The sequence below is a fragment of the Peromyscus leucopus genome, chromosome 5 (genome assembly GCF_004664715.2).
Source record: "Peromyscus leucopus breed LL Stock chromosome 5, UCI_PerLeu_2.1, whole genome shotgun sequence".
NCBI lineage: Eukaryota > Metazoa > Chordata > Mammalia > Rodentia > Cricetidae > Peromyscus > Peromyscus leucopus.
This window is the reverse complement of record NC_051067.1, coordinates 107291352-107307046: the sequence shown is the minus strand read 5'-3', so window position 1 is coordinate 107307046 and position 15695 is coordinate 107291352. Positions and strand designations below refer to the sequence as shown.

General features: G+C 50.2%; 1 protein-coding gene across 1 annotated transcript in view; it reads left to right on the top strand.

Moving 5' to 3' along the window:
* Atp6v0d1 (ATPase H+ transporting V0 subunit d1) overlaps window positions 1-15695 on the top strand; it is a 40859-nt gene that overhangs the window by 20593 nt on the left and 4571 nt on the right. The window contains exons 2-4 of the mRNA XM_028854262.2: window positions 5968-6139; window positions 13748-13926; window positions 15221-15300. Coding sequence (XP_028710095.1) covers window positions 5968-6139; window positions 13748-13926; window positions 15221-15300 — 431 coding nt within the window. The remainder of the gene's footprint in view (window positions 1-5967; window positions 6140-13747; window positions 13927-15220; window positions 15301-15695) is intronic.

Genomic DNA, 15695 nt, shown 5'->3' with positions numbered 1-15695 from the left:
TCTGAAGGGCTTGGGGCTGCCAGCCACTGTGTCTGGGTGCCAGGTTTCTCCAGCAGGGTCAGAACTGGTTTAAAAGCCCTGTGTGGTCCCCTCGTGGGCGAGCTGAGCGATCAGCCTGCCTGCCTCCCTCCAAGTTGCCTTCTTGGCTGGCAGGCTGTCCCTTTCCTCTGGGTCACAGGGAAATGTGGGTCTTAGCCAGAGAAAGTGGTCTGGAACAGCCCTTTGACATTGTCTCTGGGGGCTTTTAAAAATGAGTTTCCTGGTAAGGCCGACTCTTCCAGCCTTGGGCAGGATTCTCAGTAGTCTCCTGGGTTTGCTCTGTTCTGACAAACTCCAGCAGAAACCACCCAGCTGCCAGCATTCCAGCAGTGCTCAGAGCCATGGCTTCCCCAGATGCAGCGTCAGCAGAATGCAGCAATGGAGGATCGGGGTGTTTGCTCTGCAGCCTCTGAAGTCCCGGGGTGGGGCTACACTACAGAGAGAACCCCAGTGTTGCCCTGCTCAATCACAAGCATACGTTTCTAGCTTCTGCAGTAAGAGTTGGTGTCAGAAGTGATGCTAGAGGAAGTTGTCAATGAGTCATGATGGTGTAGGCTATACCTGCTATTGACAGGTGGGCACTGAGTGTCTAGGTGTCCTGCAAGCCAGTTTCTTTGCCACTGGCCGACTCATCTGGGTCTAAAGGCTATTTGGGCATCTTGTTCCATACCTGAAAGGCCTGCCCTAGACATGGAATATGGAGAATGTGGTCAAGGAGGCTCAGAGAAGAACAAAAGAGGCCCTGAGGTGGGCACCAGCAGAGTCAACTAGGCCTGCATGATATCCTAGCCGCTGTATACTCTATGAGACTCTTGACAAGGTTCTGGCTCCATGAGACTTTTTATTGATAAGCCTATGAAATGGGCATGGCTGGAAAGTCCAGCACAGAGATTGCTCCTGGCATAGGAATGAGACTATTGCATGGCCTGTGTGTTTCCAGGTCTTCTGAGGAGAAAACTCTCACCAGAGTACCAGATATTTGATGGAGAGTCACTGGTTGTTTAAGAGAAGAAAGTGTTTGGCAGTAGGGAAGTTGCTGAGCCAGCCTTCCCAGAGAAGCCATGTGATGCAAGGCAGAGTCTGGGACAGGAAGTTTCATGCTCCTGGAGAGCTTCTCAGGATCCCCAGTGGGAGGTGACAGCTTGCCTAGGGAATCCTCCCAGAGCATATGCCAGGGCACAGAAGGGCAGAATGTGCAGAGGCCTGGATCCGTAATGCTTTGAGCTTGAGGGATCAAGAGGATTGACTGTGGTTCCAGACTAAGCCTGCTACCCTAGGAACCAGTGGGGCCACTGACCAGGAGGCACTCCACTCCAGAGGATTGAGTTTTTTCCTGGGACCTTCCTGTGCCTCTGTCTTGGTCTCTAGATCCAAGCTATGAGCTGAAGAAAAAGTCTTGTCGTGAAGAGAGCTTTAGGCTGGCTACAGTGGCTGCATGGATAAACGGATAGTTTGGCCTCGTTGATGCTCTGAACCAGAATACCAGTTCTAGCTGCTGTCAGCTCTGGAGCTTCTCTTAGAAGTTTGGGTACTTGGTGGCCCTGGACCAGAACCCCTTGTCTGTGTCCTCCCCCCTTCCCCAAGTAGCAATGTGTTTATTGGTAGATATAAATATATAAATCAGGGCATGAACAAGTCCACTTCATTTCAGTACTTATAAGGTGTTATTGCATATATATATATATATATATATATATATATATATATATATATATATATATTTGCTTTTGTTTTTTCCAGACAGGGTTTCTCTGTGTAGCTTTGCACCTTTCCTGGAACTCACTTGGTAGCGCAGGCTGGCCTTGAACTCACAGAGATCCACCTGGCTCTGCCTCCCAAGTGCTGGGATTAAAGGCATGCGCCACCACCGCCTGGCTATTGCTTATATTTTTAACCATTTGTTTCATACCCACAAAAACTATTTCAGAGGCATTAATAACCTTTTTTTTCTTTTTGGAAAGTCAAGCAAACCCAAAGTTTATTATTATTATTGTTGTTGTTCTTTTTCAAGACAGGGTTTCTCTGTGTAATAGCCCTGGCTGCCCTGGAACTTGCTCTGTAGACCAGACTGGCCTTGAACTCCTAAAAACCTGCCTGCCTCTGCCTCCCAAATGATAGGATTAAAGGCATGTACCACCACTGTCCAAGCCAAAGAGGTCAATTTTATTAGAGTATCTGGAGAAAAACTCCAGAGCAAGTGAGTTGTAAATCTCAGTAGCTGCATGGAGGAGGAGACTAGAAAAGGAAAAACAGCTGTGTTCATTTGAGTCAAACCAGTGAAGGTCAGCCATGTGGCAGTGAACAGCTCCATGGTAGGAAATGGGGCATTAGGAGAATGAAACCCAAAATAGTAATGAAGATATGCTTACGTAAGATAGAAGAAAAGTGAAAGTTATGCTTCTCAGAGAACTTCAGAAAGCTGGCAGACTTATGAAACAGCGTGGCTGTGCACTGTAAGAAACTACTAGATATGTGTTCTAAGATATAAGTGTTGTTATGTCTGTTGCTGTCATCACCGTCCCTGTCCCCCCTCCCCCTACTTCTTTTTTTTCAAGACAGGTTCTCATAGCCTAGGCTGGCCTTGAACAACTGATCCTCCTACTTCTGCCCCCAAATGCTGGTGTTATAGACATGTGCCATCACACCTGGTTTTATACAGTACTGGGGATTGAACCCGGGACTTGATTATGTACTTGCCCAGTCTCAAGGTTATTACAGTGTGGAGGTAGAAATGCAGACCATATACTGTTACAGCAGTAGCCATCAATAGAGGTAGACATTTTCTGCAGGACCCAACTGAAATACTAAAACAATCCAAGTATTTCTGACTTGAATACTTTCTGTTACCTATACCTTACTCTCAAAGTAGCCAGATTGAGAGAATAGGGGAGAACAAAACCCCTTAGCAGGGTGATTGAACATGCCCTGGGGCAGAGACATTGGAGCGTGTGCACACATCACTAGAAGGTAACTAGCTGGCTTCCCTTAACCTGCTTTGCGTTCTCTTTTATCATCTTTAGAGTGACCATGGGAGAAAAGTAGATGTAAGTGGGAGTTGAGATGAAGGCAGTGGATCCTCCTGTAGGCTTCTAGAGGTTAAGGTCCACTCTGTTAGTGCTTAAGAACCACAGAAACATAAGTTCTGTTTGTCACTAGCCCCCAGGCATATAGGTGGAAGGTATTCGTTCCAGCACGTTTGTACCCCCTCTCCACATTCTGCCACACTTTGCTCTTCCATCTCCTTTTGTATGCTTAACTGCAAGTTGGGCATTCTTTGTTGTTCATTTGTTTGTTTTGAGACAGAGTCTAACTGTGGAGCTCTGGCTAGCCTGGAACTGACTATATAGACCTGGTTGGTCTCAAACTCACAGAGATCCTCCTGCTTCTGTCTCCTGAGTACTGGGATTAAAGGTGTGTGCCACAATGCCAAACACCATTGAGGCATTCTTTTGTTTTGTCTTGTTTTTGAGACAAGGTTTCTCTGTGTAGCCCAGGCTGTCCTGGAACTCACTTTGTAGACCAGGCTGCCCTGAACTCAGAGGTCTGCCTGCCTCTGTCTCCCAAGTGCTGAGATTAAAGATGTGTGCCACCACCACCCAGTGAGGCTTTTTTGAAGTGATAAAGTAGGAGGGGCACCAGAGAGGTGCTGAAGACCATGGAGGAGTTATCTGCTCCACCTGTCGTTCTCTCTGAGCAGCTCCACATGGTGCTCAAGAGCACCTAGGGGATCCTTGGCCTCCTTCCCACTGAATGGATGGCTCTTTTTCTCAGCCACTGGCCTTAGTACTTCTGTTGTAACCACAGTGACCCCCATATACCCAGGAGTAATTTTCTTGCCATCTTCACCCAGCTTCTCGCAGTTTTTCATTCATACTGCAGGATTTTCATAGCATAAATAAGCACACACCAGTTACAACTCTGTACTAGGCTCTAGAGTACCACATTGGGCCAGAGTCTCTATCCTCCTAGAGTTTATGTGCCCTGAACTGGGTAGGATCAAGTGCTACAAAGAAAAATGACACAGGAATCGTTACCAGATTGCAGAAGAGCCTTTAGAAGAGGGGGTGTTTAAGGAGTAGTCTGAAGGAAGGGGTGGAGTGGACTGTCTTCTTTCAGGCTGGGGAACAGAAGGGACCCTGACAGGGAGGATGTGACTGGGGTCGAGAGGAGGAGAGAAGCAAGGAGGTGATTGTGAGCAGCTCTATGGAGCCTTATTTCAGCAGAGACGCCCACTTGAATTAAATGCCACTTGAGAGTATTGAGACAGATGAGTGCTTTGTGCTTTAAGAAGATCACTCTCCCCAGGCAAAGGCACTTGCCACCAAGCTTGACAGCCTGAGTTCAATACCTGGAACTCATGTGGTGGAAAGAAGGAACCAACTTCTGCAGTGACACTGCGTGCTGGGGAACGTGTAGGCACATGCACACTCACCCACATCCCCACACACATATAAATGTAATTTTGAAAACAGATTGCTCAAAGCTGATTGTGGTGGTTCATGCCTGTGATCTCAACACTAGTACTTGAAAGGCTGAGGTAGGAGGACTGAAAAGTTTGAGGCCAGCCTGGTCTACATAGTGAGTTCCAGGCCAACTGTGCTACATAACAAGATCATGTTTTAAAGTGGCCAGTCATAGTGGCACATGCTTTTAATCCCAGCACTTGAGAGGCAGGGGCAGGGGGATATCTATGAGTTCAAGGCCAGCCTGGTCTACCTAGTGACCAGCCTAACCAAGCTGCATAGTGAGACTCTGTCTCAAACAAACAAACAAACAAACAAACAAACAAACAATGAAATAAGGGACAGATGGCTCAGTTGGTAAAACACTTTCTTCACAAGCATTGAAAACCTGACCTCAGATCCCTAGAATCCATGTAAAAGCTGGGTGTGGTGGCATGTGCTTTTAAACCGTAATTGGTGAGATGGAAGGCAAGACAGATGGATCTCTATAAGCCCACTGGCCGGCTATTCTAGCCTACTTTGTCAGGGTCCAGGCCAGAGAACAGTCTTGTCTAAAACAAAAGATAGAGCCTGAAAAATGATATCCAAGATTTTCCTCTGATCTCTACAGCCATGTACACACATACATATAAAAGAGTAAAGTAAAACAATAAAACAGACTGGGAATATACCTCATGATTGAACAGTTGCCCAGCATGTATGAAGCCCCAAGTTCAGTTCCCAGCACTGCAGAGATAGCATAATCACTGGCTGTTGTATGAGGAGTAGACAGGGGCAGGGGCAAGTCATAGTCTGTCACCCGTGTCTCTAAGAGTCAAGGGAGCTCTTACTATTAGCCTATCTGCCTCCAGCCACTGCTAAGGGAAGCCCATCCCCAAGCCACACATTCACCCCTCACCCCCTTTTCACTCGCTCTGTGTCCTGGTTGTGTCTTCATGCTTCCCAGTCCTACCCTTTGCTGTAGCCCAATGCAGCATGGCCTTCTCTGCTCAGCCATATTTTTGTGCTGTTTCTCTCCTCTACCCCACAAAGCTTTAGGTATTTCTTTTTTTAAATGTGCCTCATGTCTGAATATTTTTGCCTCTCCAATCCTACTGCCCTAGAGAGCAGGGCCCATGTTATATTCTCTTCTGAGTCAGAGTCTCCCAGGCTCCAGATTGTAAATGACATCTTGTGTTAACGTTTCCCAGCCTTATCATCTTGTTGTACAATTTATTCTATTTATATTTGTATTCTGGGGCTCAGCATGCTGGCTTCTAGTCCTAGGGTTTGGAGCATCTGGACCCTTAACCTGGCTACTTTGTACATTGGCATGGAGCCAATAAGGAGGTAGACATCAGGGTGGCAGCAGAATACAATTTCATGGGAGGAGCTGGGCCCAGAATTGGCTAGGTAGGGCTGGAAACTTAGGGCACTGGGTAAGGTTCAGAAAGCCTAGCCCTTTCCATCTCCCCTTGGATTTCAGACTTGAAGCTGCACCTGCAGAGTACAGACTATGGCAACTTCCTGGCCAATGAAGCGTCACCTTTGACAGTGTCAGTCATCGATGACAAGCTCAAGGAGAAGATGGTAGTAGAGTTCCGCCACATGAGAAACCATGCCTATGAGCCGCTTGCCAGCTTCCTGGACTTCATTACGTGAGTGGACCCATAGTGCTGGGCAGGGAGCTATATACCTGCAGAAGTTGGCACCAGAATGGCCTAGGCCAGCTGTCGTTAAAGAATGTCTTTAAAGTCTTCTCAAGTGGTATAACTAGACTGGTTGTTCAACAGCTCTGGACTTCAGGTCATAAAGTTTTGTTACCAGTCTCTTTCCCTGTCCCATCATTGTTGTGGAGGTGTTAACGTCGCAGAAGCTGGGAAAATTGGGGCTCCCCCCTCCACTTGTTCTGTAGCACCCACATCAAACACTCATTAGGTGTCCTCCTACTCCCCTCAGGCTAGAGTCAAAGGCCCAGGCATAGACAGAACTCTGAAGAGCCTGGGGTGGGCCATACAGTCCTTCTGCTCCTACTTAAGCTGAGGCCTGTTCTCCATCTTCTCTGACAGTGACAGGTCAGAAAGACTGGGACTGGGTTTGAGTTGGAGGAGGCTGAATTCCTTGCCCTCCTTCACAGGAGCTAAAGTGGGTAGGTTCCCCATGTTTATAATAACCCTTGGTTGCACCAGGCTTCTTCATTGTGGGACTCTTGCCTATACCAAGCTTTTAGAGAAGCTAAACAGAGAAGACCCTGGACTTCAGGACTAGAAGAGGCTACTTGGACTAGTCCTATGTACCTGGGACCCTGAAAGGTAGAGAGACTGCCTCTGGAGGAATGACCTAGGAGTCGTGAGCCAGGGCTTGGCAGATAGAGAATGGCTCTAGCCCAGACGGCTGCCTCATGCAAGTGGTGAGCTGAAGTATGATCATGGCCAGCCTCTGAGTGTGCTGTGCAGTGTATGTTGTTAGGAAATGTATCCCCATATTCTTCTGAATGTCTTGTTTTTCCCATTCCTACCCTCTTGCTTGGGACCAGACACATTACTCCACTTGTTTCTTCTGAGACAGGGTTTTATGCTGGCTGCCTAGCCTGACTCCCCCTCTCAGCCAAGAGCAGCCAGTTGCACAGAATCCATCTACTCAGATGGAGTATTTAGGCAGAGGGCTCCATCCTCAGGTAAAGGTAATAAGCTGGGGCACCTGAAAGGTGCAGGGTACTCCTATAAGCTGGAAAGCAAGCCTTTTCCTGGCTATAGATCTCCTCCCCCAGGTGCCTCTTTGCTAGGGAGTCCAAAATGGGCTCATGCTCAAACCACCTTTCTCCTCATCAAGGTATGCCAATGTGGACCTAGTGGGACAGGGCAGATGGAGTGTATTAAGTGCTGCCACTTAGGGTATGTGTGTGTCACACATCACTCTACCATGTTACCTAACCCCTAGCCTGGGCCTGTATCCCCTGCCCCAAGGCCAGAGCCAAGGACATACCAGGAAACTAAATTTATTGCCAGAGCTCAGCCTTCACCTTCAACTTGTTTGCACAAGGCTCCTTCAGCTTCCTAGTGAATGTTCTGGTCTTGCCAGCTAGGCTGGCTAGAGAAAGCCTGACCCCATGCCAGTGGCCAGAGAGTAGATGTTATCCATATTGCTGCCAACTTGCCCACCTGCCTGTGCATCTACCCTGGCCTGTTTTGGTGTCAGCCTGCCAGACTGTGAAACTGGAGAGGGCTCTGAGTGTGACTGAGACAGAGCAGCCGCCAGCTCTTTGCTGGAGATTGGCTCCAAGCACCAAGTGTGCTTAAAGCAGCCAAGTGCTGTCCTGTGGCAAGCTGTCTGAATCCACCACTTCCGCGCCTCTTCCATTCATGGGTGATTGTGGCTTATAGTCTTCCCATCTACCCCCACTCAGGAACAAGCTCAGCAGCCACGTGTTGGCTAGTCTGAGCCTGTGGCTGCTTGTCTTTGACCCCTTCATTTCCAATGCCTGCTCCTCAGCTCTCCACATCAGCCACCCTTCACTGATGACTGCTGTGTCACCACCTGGAGCTACTACACTCCTGAAATCACTGAGTCAGGCAGCCAGCCTCCACCCACAGCCTTCAGGCTTTCCAGCCCACTTTCAGTCCCTCGCAGGGCATGGGTTCTGGATTCAACAAGGCACCAGGCCTTGCTTCCTTCCCTGCTATGCCTCTGTCTTCATTTCCCCACCTCCCTAGCTGAGGTTCCCTGGTCTATCATTTGAGCTGTCTTCTGCCAACATCTGCAATGCTCTTGGCTGCCCAACTCCTGGTCCCACCCGACTGGCAGCCCCCCAGCCCTGGAGGAATCCCAGAGCCTCCAGCCTGGAGCCATCCTCTCTCCACCTCCACTGCTGGGAGCAAAGCTGGGGAAGCCAGTTATATGGTGGGGTGTGAGGAGTATCATTCCTACTAACAGACATACATGCTTACCTACTCAGCTAGCCTCAGCTTGTTTCTGCTCAGCAACTTTTTGCTGTCCCTACTCAGCACCCTGCAACTCCCATCAAGAGTAGGATGACCCCTACCCGTCCCAAACATCTTTCCTCTCCTACCTCCAGCCTCCTCATATGGGCAGATGGCCCACATACTCTCTACAATGTAATCAGAAGCCAGTACACCTTTCAACACTGCATCTGCATCCCGCTCCCTAGGTCCATTCCACCCTCCTTTCATTGAGAGCCCTCTACCAACTTTCAGAATCCCCTCACCCTTTCCTGGACCTGAATGGCCACTCCTCTTTACTTCTGTGTTACCCCCTTCCCTTTCAGATCCCTCCCATGTGCTTCTAGCACCATACCTGAATCTTTAGCATAATTAACCACCCTTAAAAACTCATTTCATGGCGCCTTATCTTTTCCTTCACCTCCCCTATCATTCATGCCTGCAGTCATTTCCCAGAAGTTCTGTCACTCCACAACAAAGCCCTGGCTGTAGTCACTCTTGGCTTTAATGTGGCCACCAAGGTCTCCAGGACTGGCCACTCACTGATAGTGTCCGGCCTTCAGCCGTTTTTTTCTCCTGTCTGACTAACTTAACTCATATTTCCTTAGCTGCTCTTTCTCTTCCACTGCCCTAGCAGATCATTCAAGTGTGAATAGAATTTTGGAAAGAGATGAGTAAAACTTTCCTTTGGGCCCTGTGCTGGGGTAGGGCCCCCAGGCTGAGGACTCATGACTGGTTTCCCCCAAGCAATGGCTACTTGGCTGAGGAGAAAGGTGTTTGAGGGAAGAACTAGGGTTAGGAATCCAGGCTAAAGGACTCTGGCTGAGTCCAGAGCCAGTGCCAGGAGGAAGCAACGTGGATGCAGAGAGATAGTGGTGCTGAGGGAACAGAGGTGACAGTAGATGTGGCTGTCTGGCATCCTGCAGACAGTCAGAGGGAAGTAGACTGTAAGCTGTGTCTTAAGTGACCCAGCTCAATTTTATAGTGCTAACACACTTAGTGTGCCTTTATACCACGGGCTCTTGCCAGGCCTGGCCATTAACTTGCTGTGTGACTTGGGATAGAGCTTGTTGTGTTCAGGGTTTTGGGTTTTTGTTTGTTGGTTTGTTTGTGCATTGAAGGAGACCTTTATCTGGCCTATTCTATAATGTTTTCCCATAGGAGAGCCAGCCCTGGAAGAGAAGTTAGGAAAGTTGTTTTTAGGAGAGTAAGCTTGGTCTCTGGGACATCTTCAGGTAGACCCTAATGCCCTTGTTTTTAAATGAGTGAGCCTCTAGCAGGGGCCATCCCCAGTGTTTAACACCTGCCTGTAGCCTACATGCCCACTGGCAGAAACTGTGGTTAACCTGTACCTTCTGGGAGAATTGCATCTGCTGAAGTGAACACCTGCAAGGAAGCTTTGTCCCAGCACAATGGCCTCAAGCATCCAGTGGGCCCACCAAAGCATCTGTTATCCTCTTCAGGACATGTTGCCCCCACCTTGGCCCTGCTTGGTCATAGAGCAGTCATCAGGGTTTCCCAGGACTCTTTTATCCTGACTGTTCCCAGTAAGCTGAGTGTGTGGGTGGACCACAGGTCTCTGCTAACTGAGGCTCTGGGGCTGCTGTGGGTTTTGTTTCCTTGTCTCTCCCTGTCATGGAAAGAGAGTCAGTACTGACCCTGTTCTTCTGACTTGGGGGAAAGCACCACTGTGAGGGGCTCTTCAGGGCTCCAAAGGCTCAAATCAGATGGGATAATCCAACTGGGCCTTGGAGGAGGGTCAGGATTTAGTGAAGAGATGGTCAGAGCCCACTAACTCCTCTGTGGACCACATCTCATTCATTCTGGTTGCAAAGGGGAACTTGAGGTTTAAGAGGAGATGTGCTGAGGCCATAACAGAAACTTCTGTTCATTTTCCATCCTGGGTGGGCCTCTTTAGGACCTAGATGTAATTGAATACAGATACTGTCACTAGCAACAAATGGGGACCCTTGGTGGGGACCTGCAGGTGGCAAGTTGGCAGAAGTGCTGAGAAGCTATGTTGCTCCAGCAGGTGGCACTAAAGGGCACAGTGGAGGGACAGGGTCGGCTAGGGACTCTAATGGCTTCTTTGAAGGAAGTACTTTCCTAAACTCCAGCCTGAGACTTCTCCCAGCCCAAGCTATTTGGAGGCACAGGGCAAGCAGGGGAGGGCCTCAGGGCAGGGGATTATAGACTGCCCTACCCCCACCCCAAGAGGGCCTCTTTGGCCTGGCGGGCAACGGGCCATCCACTCCCCAGCTGTCTTCCTCTGGAGGGAGATGCTGACCAGCTGGAACTTCATTCTCTTTTGAGGCCAAATGAGGGGAGACATGGCAGAGCAGCTCTCTGGGGGCAGGGAGGCAACTGCTGAAGCACCAGGCAGAGAGGAGGAAGGTTCCCTGCTTGCTGAAGGTAGGAAGGCGTATGGCTGGATCTTATCATCTCTGCCAGGCCTGTCCTGCCTTCCATCTCCCAGGAAAGAGGATTCCGAACCTTCCTGTGCAGGAAGGGGAAAGCAGGGGCCTCCACTGAAGCCTCCTTACAGTTGGCCAGGGGGAGGAGAGTGCTCGGCCTGGCACAGGACAGAGACTGGCCTGGCCTGTGGAGGAGGAGGAGGAATGGAAGGGGCTGAGTGCTACGATTTGAGTGGCCCTGACTTGGCTCAACATTCTCCTCTGTGCTCAACTAAAGCTTGTAGCAAAGAGAGGCTTTGGGAGGCTAGAAAGGAGGGAGAGCCACTACTGGCTTCTCCATACACTGTCCTAGCTGGATGTGAACCACAGCTGGCTTCTCCATACACTGTCCTAGCTGGATGTGAACCACAGCTGGCTTCTCGCACTCACTAGAGGGATAGCAGTGAAGTCAGGTGACAGTGTCTCCCTACAGGGCCCACAGGGTTTCTTCTGAGGGGCCAGGACCCTCAGAAATACTCAGACACCTTCTCTGGCCTCTTGTTCCAGCCTTGCTCCTAGCCTAAACAGATAAAAGAGACCCTGGGTTGTGGACCAGGAGGGGCTATGTTTAGAGTGAGGAAACTGGTGGGGGTCGCTCTGAGAAGATGGAGGTTCTAGTTTAGGATAGAACCTCAGGTACCAGCGGTAGGCAGGTTGTGTGTGGACAGTGGCTGGGGTAGAGCCCCTCTGCCTTATGTTGAGATAGGGCCTGGTAATAGCCCCTCTGGGTTTACCTGCCATGGTGCTAAGGCCACATGGGATCAGTTGAATAATGTAAGTCCAAGGATGTGCTGTTCTTTAGCTTACCCAAAGGGTGTAAGAGGGAAAAGGACATTCTTAAACTCTAGAGTGGGGTCTTTGTGGCTGTCTCTAGGGGCACATAGATTTTAGTGAGGCTGGATTGGGTGCAGGTTAAATAATGAAGGGTGGTATGTGTGTGTGTCCTGGTATATATGAGATATAGAAGATGTCAGAGGCAGGAGATGATATCTCGAGTGGAGGAGATAGAGGCTGAGACCGAAGCACAAAGCTCTGGCAGGCTCGCTCTCTCTGCTGTGCCCCCACGCTGCCAGTTGTTTGGGGTCAGGGATGGGAGGCTGGCCATGTGGGCTCTTGGCTTACAACTACAAATGGGCCTTGCCTGAGGCCCTCGGTTTTGGAGGGGATCCCGTCTCTTCTCAGTGCATATCCTAGAGTGACCCAGCCAGATAGGGTAGGGAAGAGGGCTGCTGCCTGGCCCAGGCCCAGGAGACCGGAGTGTGTAATGGCACTGAACTGGGTGGGAACTGGCGAGTGTTCAACAAGCCAAGGAGTGTGGGTTGGGCTGGGACAGGAGCTGGGACATTTTCCTGCACCTTCCTTGAGGGCCTTAGAGGGATACCCCAGTGGCTAGCTCTTTAAGCTGAGGTGCGGGCTCTAGGCCACCACCTTTTCCCTTTATTCCTTTGGTACTGGGTACTACCTCCTACCAAGGCCTTCCCTAAAGAATCTCAGCATTAGGTACTCAAGATTTGTCACAGGGATGGAGCCCAGCTCTAGCCCACCTAGAAACAGAACAAGACCTGTACTCAGGGCCCAATTCATAGTAGCCTCCATCTTAATCCTTACCCTTTCATGGCCCATACTGGCCTTTAGGGACATTCTCCTGAGACCTAATCCAGCTCCTTTATACCCTGAGTTTATTACTTGTAACAGGATGGGTCATACTTGGGACTGCTGCAGCCTGACTGTAGCTGGGTCCTCTCTCTCCCCCTCTTTGTCCTCCTCCCCATAGGTGATTACACAAAGCTCTGCCCCGGCTCCTCTGTGGCTATGTTTTTCAGTTGGAGACAAGTTGTCTTGGTTGTCCCTGGCCAAGTCTTAACTAGGCAGCCCCACCCTACCCAGCCCCACAGCTCCCTCTGCTGCCCATGGCAAACAGAGCTGTCCTCTTGCAGGGCCAGCCTAAGAGACTAAGCCTAGAACTGACTTGAGTCAGACTAACCTGGATCTCAGACAGGCTCTCCTCAGTAGTTGCTTAAATTGGCATCTGGCTGTAAGGAGGAATTTTTTCTGTCTTCAAGGTGGGGCTGTGCAGTCCACCTGACCTAGTCCTTCATTCTTAAATGGGGCCTCTATAACTCTTCTCTGGCCTTTCTTAGAGAAGCCTCTCCCCAGCCCAGCCCATTTCTTAGCCTTTCCCCTCTCCCTCTTCTGCCCCCCCCCAACTGTACTGTGGTATCCTGTTTTCAGCTCTCTTACAGCCCTAGTGTTTGAGGTGAAGTGGGAACCCTCTGCCTGGTCTGGGCTCAGTCTCCAGGCAGCCCTCTGCTGACAGCCCTGCCTCGCCAGCAGCTCTGCCTCCCTTTCCCTAGGCCAGTCTGGACAGCACTCGGTCCCTAAGTCCAGTCTCACTCAGTGTGTGCCTCTAGGCCTTCAGATACTACTCTCTTTCCAGAACACACTTTCATCTCCAAGTCCTTTTATCTGTCAAGCTCCCCACCACACCTACCTCTAGGATGGGTTGTGTACCTCACCTGCATATGCCTGTGGTTCTTGGGTACTGTTGGAACACTGTTCACACTGTAGGAGAGCTACTTGTGTTCCCATCATTTGTGAGGCATGAATCCACCATCCTTTCAAAGGAGAGGCTGCCTTTACCCTGTGTTCCTGCTCCTGGGGGTAGGGAGGTAGTGGTGGTCCTGGTGACAGGAACCTGGGTGAAGATACCAAAGGACAAAGCCTCTGGAGCCCATCATAGCATCCATGAGCCAGCACTTATGCTCAGGAGGTGCTGACCCATGCGTTGTGTGGGCAAGGGTATTGGGCCAGGCCTTTTACCCTAATAGTCTGCCCTGTTGTCTGCTTCTCACAGTTATAGCTACATGATTGACAACGTGATCCTGCTCATCACTGGCACATTGCACCAGCGTTCAATCGCTGAACTTGTGCCCAAGTGCCACCCACTAGGCAGCTTTGAGCAGATGGAGGCCGTGAACATCGCACAGACACCTGCAGAGCTCTACAATGCCATTCTGGTGGACACGCCCCTGGGTGAGCCACTGTGGTGGAAACAGCTGCCGGACAGTGGGCTTAGCACTGGAGCCTCCGTGTGGTTGTCGATTGTAGAGGTGGGGCAACCCCAAAGCAGAAAGTGAGAATCTGCCTGCTGCTGCTGACCTTGCCCTTCCCTCAACTTCCTATTCTCATTATTTCCCAGCCCACTTCTTCTCCTTTCCCTTCGGTTTTTCTAGGCCAGACAGGCAACCTACAGGGCAGACTGAGACTGTCTGACTTTGGAAATAGTCTAGTTTTTCAGAATTCAGAGGAGGGCTGAATGAACTTACGAAAGAGTAAGGGGCGCTTGTGTCCCTTGGAGTCCTGAGAGGTCTGGCAGACTGTGCCCCTAAGCAGAGATGCTAAGGCTGGCTCCTTGTGAGGTGGAAAAGAGAAGCAAACAGCTGCATTTGACTCCACTGAGCAGGTCCTGGAGGCCAGGTCAGACAGTGTCCAGTAGGATGCAGGGTTCATGTCAGAGGCCAAAGAAGGGAGTGGAATCAGGAAAGCTTCCTGTTAGCCCTGCCTCACTAGTGTTGGCTCCTGCCTGCCTAGAATGCTGGAGAGAAGACATGAGGTTCATAACTAGCTAGTACTCTTATAGCCAAAGTCTAAGCCCTGGGGAACTATTCCAGGAAGCCACTAGTGTTGAGTCAGAAGGTTCTAGGTTGAAAAGCCTATCTGTTCACCTAGTTTGCCTTTGAGTCTCCCATTAACTCTGAGCTAGTTTTGGGATGTTTTGGGGCTTCTGCAGTTTCTTCATCTTTAAAGGAGAGACATCAGGTAAGTCTTCAGGCCCTCCTTGGGAGTGAGGTTTCTTGATCCTGCCCTGGCCTCTCCTCTTAGTCCTGCGGTGGATCATTAGTCCATGTCTAGCTCCTCATTCTTACCTAAAGGAGGAGGCTAGATTCCCATGTGTGGGCACTAGGCCCTCACAGGGTATACAGAGCAGTGGATTTCAGCCCCCAAATCCATAGCTGCCCCTGGAGAAAGAGAATCTCATGGCCGATTATGCAAGCCTGTCTTTGGCATGGTCTGATCTTGGGTCTGCCCCAGCAGCGATTAGATCATGTTATGGCTGGCCGCCTCTTTTATAAATCAATTTTAGGAGCAAGGAGGCAGGAAAAGCTCAGGTCAGTGCACATGGCCCAGAGAATTGCTTCTACCACTTCCAAGGCCACATCCCAGGCTGCATTGGGGGTCCCCAGTACCCAGCCTAATGGGCCTTGTAACGTGGCCCTCTCACTTAGGCTGCTTACCCACTCTTCACATCCTTGTCTTCCCTCCCCAGCGGCTTTTTTCCAGGATTGCATCTCAGAGCAGGACCTTGATGAGATGAACATTGAGATAATCCGAAATACGCTTTACAAGGTAGTGTTCTTTAGAAGCATGGGGGGTGGGGGTTGACTTGTCAGTGGGTGGGTCTGTGGGCCTGATAGTGGGTGTTTATGTGAGATGCTGGGCCAGGATTCATGTGCATCAGGCTCCTGTCCTGGGGGCCTAGCCTCTCAATCTCAGGCTCCTGTGGTGGTTGCAAAGTTACATGGAACAGGTTATCCATTCTGTGGTGTCTGCAGTGGGCTCAGATAACATCAGCAGGAGCGGCTGGTGCTCTGTCACTTGGCCTGTCAGACCTGGCTTCTGGACAGCCGGTCTGTAGCATCCAGGAGGGTCATGGGCCACCACCTGGGCCACAGCCCTCAGATTTACACCATATGAGCTTTTGCCAGCCAGAACCGGCACTTAGGAAAAGGCAATGCTATATG